At 38.6% G+C, this 3,729-nt stretch overlaps 1 protein-coding gene across 1 annotated transcript; it reads left to right on the forward strand.

The window, feature by feature from the left end:
- The first annotated feature begins 589 nt into the window (after window positions 1–589).
- On the forward strand, window positions 590–3,396 carry CCL20 (C-C motif chemokine ligand 20). The gene is made up of 4 exons (XM_058533431.1): window positions 590–668; window positions 1,764–1,875; window positions 2,596–2,673; window positions 3,375–3,396. Exons 1-4 carry the CDS (start codon window positions 590–592, stop codon window positions 3,394–3,396), a joined length of 291 nt encoding a protein of 96 aa, XP_058389414.1.
- Window positions 3,397–3,729: the final 333 nt, after the last annotated feature.

Raw genomic sequence — 3,729 nt, forward strand, 5'->3', positions numbered from 1 at the left:
TGGTAGCCTAGAAATTCAAGGTCTTTGGTGCTAGCTGAGCACCAACTACGCAATGGTAAACGCATGTCCTAGTATGCCTGGTATCCTGTCTCATCCTCCCCCTCTCCGATTGGCTCTGGAAAGCAAATAGAGGGTAACAATAGGAGTTCTGGAATGCTCCAGTGTGGGGTTCACCTTTGTATCACTGTTAATCCTTGTCTTCTCTTTTCAGAGACAAGGGATTAAGTTCAAACTGAACGGAAATCTTTTCTGGGCCACAGGGCTGAGCTGCTTTTCCCTCTTTGAAAATCCAAAGGATTTAACAGGATTTTCCCCTTCTCACCCCCTGCCCTCCGCCCTGACCTTCACACCTTCCCAACACCAGGGAAAGGCAGGAAGTTTTCCCTGTGGTTTTTCTTTGTGACGACATGATGGGGCAAGTTGATCAATGGGGAAAACCCCACGTGAGAACACGCCTTCTCTGTACATTCCCAATATTTGCTATAAGTAGAGCCATCCCAAGCCTAGGCTGCTGTCAGAACATAACAGCACTCCCAAGGCACTGGGTACCCAACACTGAGCAGATCTCAAAGAATCCTTTGAGCTGAAAATGAAGTACAGTGGCAAGAGTTTGCTCCTGGCTGCTTTGATGTCGGTGCTGCTACTCCACCTCTGCAGCAAGTCGGAAGGTGAGTGCCATTCTGTCTGCTAGCACTGGAGGAAAAACTATTTTCATTTTCCACTAAGCCATGAGCTTATCTGGGGGTCCCCAAGGGATGGAAGCCTGTTAGAAAGTCTTCGAAAGGGAGTGATGGGAGCTGTCAGCTCGTTGGTGCGTGGAGCAAGGAAAGCTTGCTGCTGCCGATCAGGATTTCCTTTCTGCTGTCAATCAATCCTGGCAGATTTTGGGGGTGGGTGGACTCTTAGAGACCCCAAGCTCGAGAACAAGGTCAGAGTGCTATTTCTGAAAGTGATGTAAGTTGCATAACATTACCAGCGAATGAAATGTAGGGAACACTCCCACTTCCCACAACTTTCTCACCTCCCAACTAAATAGTTTCAGTAAGGTTCAAAATTCATCCTTCAGGAGTGGATTATGGCACCTGACTTCTTCATTCTTGCAAGGCCTTGGGGACATCGCTTGCCAACTTTGAGATAACATTATCCCTTACCTTACAGCAGGTTATAATTTAACTTGGGGGAGTGTCTAAGTATTGCTTTATTACTGAGAGCACATCACTTAGCAACAGGTGCATTCCTGAAAATGCACGTGTTGAACTTTTATGAACAAAATTAAAAATTCCCATTAACTAATATTACAATTTCAAAGTGCTTTAGTTGTATCTCCTGTAAGCAGCTCCTATAAATCACATTTTCCTTCTTGTCCTTCCCCTCCTCCCAATACTCGTAGCCAGATAATAGATTAAAATCTGCCAATTTGTTCATTTTCTGAATTTGGAAGTTTATCAAGAGTTTCTTCAAGTGGGAGATATTCATATTCTTGTCAATTTATGTTTCTTACTAAAGATATTCCTTTTAGGAGAAGTCACATGCTTCTCAACTGTATTATTGAACCAAAATTTCCCAGCATGCAAACTATTTTTTTAAGTGAATTGCCCACTATGTTAAGTTGGGTCTCAAAGACGTTGGAACTGTTCCTCTGAATGGTTTATTTACCATATAAATCATATTCTAGGTTTTCTGCAACTTCAAGTAGTTCCATAATACCTATCACAGAATAAGTTCATTCAGGTGGACTCAGTACCTTTTTTTCTTTTTAGCAGCAAGCAGCTTTGACTGCTGCCTCCGACATACAGAACATGTTCTTCATCCCAAATTTATTGTGGGCTTTACCCAGCAGCTGGCCAATGAAGCTTGTGACATCAGTGCAATCATGTAAGTTATTAATTGATTTTAATTCAGTTGCATCAGGAGTACATGGGAATTTCAGATATAAAAAATTTTGCTTGTGTGGAGTATCATCCAGAAATAACTGATGTGGCAAAAATAGCTTTCTTTTACTGGTATGTATCTACTTCAAAGTTCACTGTAAATAGGACTAGAATAAGACAAAACTTAGTTTTTTTAAAAAAGGAACATAGTTGAGGGCAAAATCACTTTCTAAGGTAAACTTAGAGGCTACTAAAATGCTGTCTCAGGGAAATATGGAAGATATAAAGTTTGAAATGAGCATCTTCTATCAGAAAATGTTTGGAGCTGTAAGTAAAAACTCAGTAATTATACTGTCACATATAATCTTCTTGATTTATGCAGGATATAATACTTTGGAATAATATACGTTATTGATTAGCTATATACATATTTCATGTAGCCACCACCAACAAAATTAAATAATGGTTCTGGGACTTTATCTCCTGCCATTACACAACCACTTGTCAAACTGCAGAGAAAGTCAGGGAGAATTGCCTTCATTTTTTGCATCATGCTTTATCAGAAACAATTTTTTTTGTGCATTTTGTTTCACCTCTGAATGAAATAAATCAAATGCTTAGTGTACAGAGCAATCAATTAGAATATGAAATTTCCATTGCATGTTCTGTGAAAAAATCCATTTAAAGACTCTTTAAACACAAATCAAATTTTCTGATTTTTCAGCTTTTACACAAAGAAAAAACTAGCTGTGTGTGCAGATCCAAAGAAGAAATGGGTGAAACAAGCTGTGCACATCCTCAGGTATGGAACATTCACAATCAGCCTCTCTCCAAGTGTTTGGGGGCAAGGGCAGTGTGCAGACTTGTGGATCATAGGCTCACTGAGATTCTTTAGCCTAAACACTGTGGAATTTTTAAAGGGCAAATTTGAGTTAGACTATGAAAACAAAAGTTAATTTTTTCCACGTATAGATCATTTTTATTATTTTAAAAATATTTTATTTATAATATAATATATATTTTATTTATGTTTTTTAATTTAGTGATTTTTCACATAGAGGAATCTATGTGGTAGTCACTAGCTGCTTGATTCTTGCTGCAAAGATACCTAGTATTTATATAATTTACAGACCACATGACATCTGATTGTTTGTCAAACACTGAAAAATAAACGGTTAAAAAGAGATCAATGGCTCCGATTTGCTTTGAGGATAATAGAGAGGTACGTCTTATCAATGGACGGCAGTCACCTAACACCACGGTACCATAGACACTGAACTTGAAGACAAATAAGTGTTCATATCCTGTTTCTGTCATTAGATAGCTGAGTTATGTGGGCAAGATCCATCCTCTCTGAGCCTCGATTTGCTCATAAGGATTCTGAGCTGCTTGGCATTTGGAGTTGTGATTAGGGAATGAGAGTCCATCTTTAGGTACCAAAGCTATTCCTGCCAGCTAGTCACTCTGTCTTTGCTTATTCTTTTCTCCTTTTTCTCTTTACAGCCAAAGAGTCAAGAAGATGTAAAAACCGATGCTCTCTGGAATGAATTGGACACAGTCCAAGAATGAAAAGAACCTAGCTGGAGTTGGTGGTTTCATTCGCACATCGCTGAGGGTTTAGCACTTATCTGATTTGTGCCTCATTGGACTGGTCCAGTTAATGAAGTTGATTCATATTGCATCATAGTTTGCTTTGTTAAGCATCATATTGGAGTCTAACTCTATTTTATGTTATTTATATACGTGAGTTTTTTGTGTTTTGCTATTTAATGCTAATTTCCCTTAAGCTATTTAGTTTAGTCTGAGGTATAAAATTATGTTTGGAGGAATGAGATTATATGGACTTTCTTCTAAGCAA

This window comes from Diceros bicornis, chromosome 37, assembly GCF_020826845.1.
Source record: "Diceros bicornis minor isolate mBicDic1 chromosome 37, mDicBic1.mat.cur, whole genome shotgun sequence".
Lineage (NCBI taxonomy): Eukaryota > Metazoa > Chordata > Mammalia > Perissodactyla > Rhinocerotidae > Diceros > Diceros bicornis.

What these genes read in the sequence shown, in the direction of transcription:
- CCL20 (XM_058533431.1), top strand. Translation starts at nt 590, where the DNA reads ATGAAGTACAGTGGCAAGAGTTTGCTCCTGGCTGCTTTGATGTCGGTG. An exon ending in TGTGACATCAGTGCAATCAT is followed by an intron (nt 1,876 to 2,595) that starts GTAAGTTATTAA and finishes CTGATTTTTCAG; the next exon opens with CTTTTACACAAAGAAAAAAC. An exon ending in CAAGCTGTGCACATCCTCAG is followed by an intron (nt 2,674 to 3,374) that starts GTATGGAACATT and finishes TTCTCTTTACAG; the next exon opens with CCAAAGAGTCAAGAAGATGT.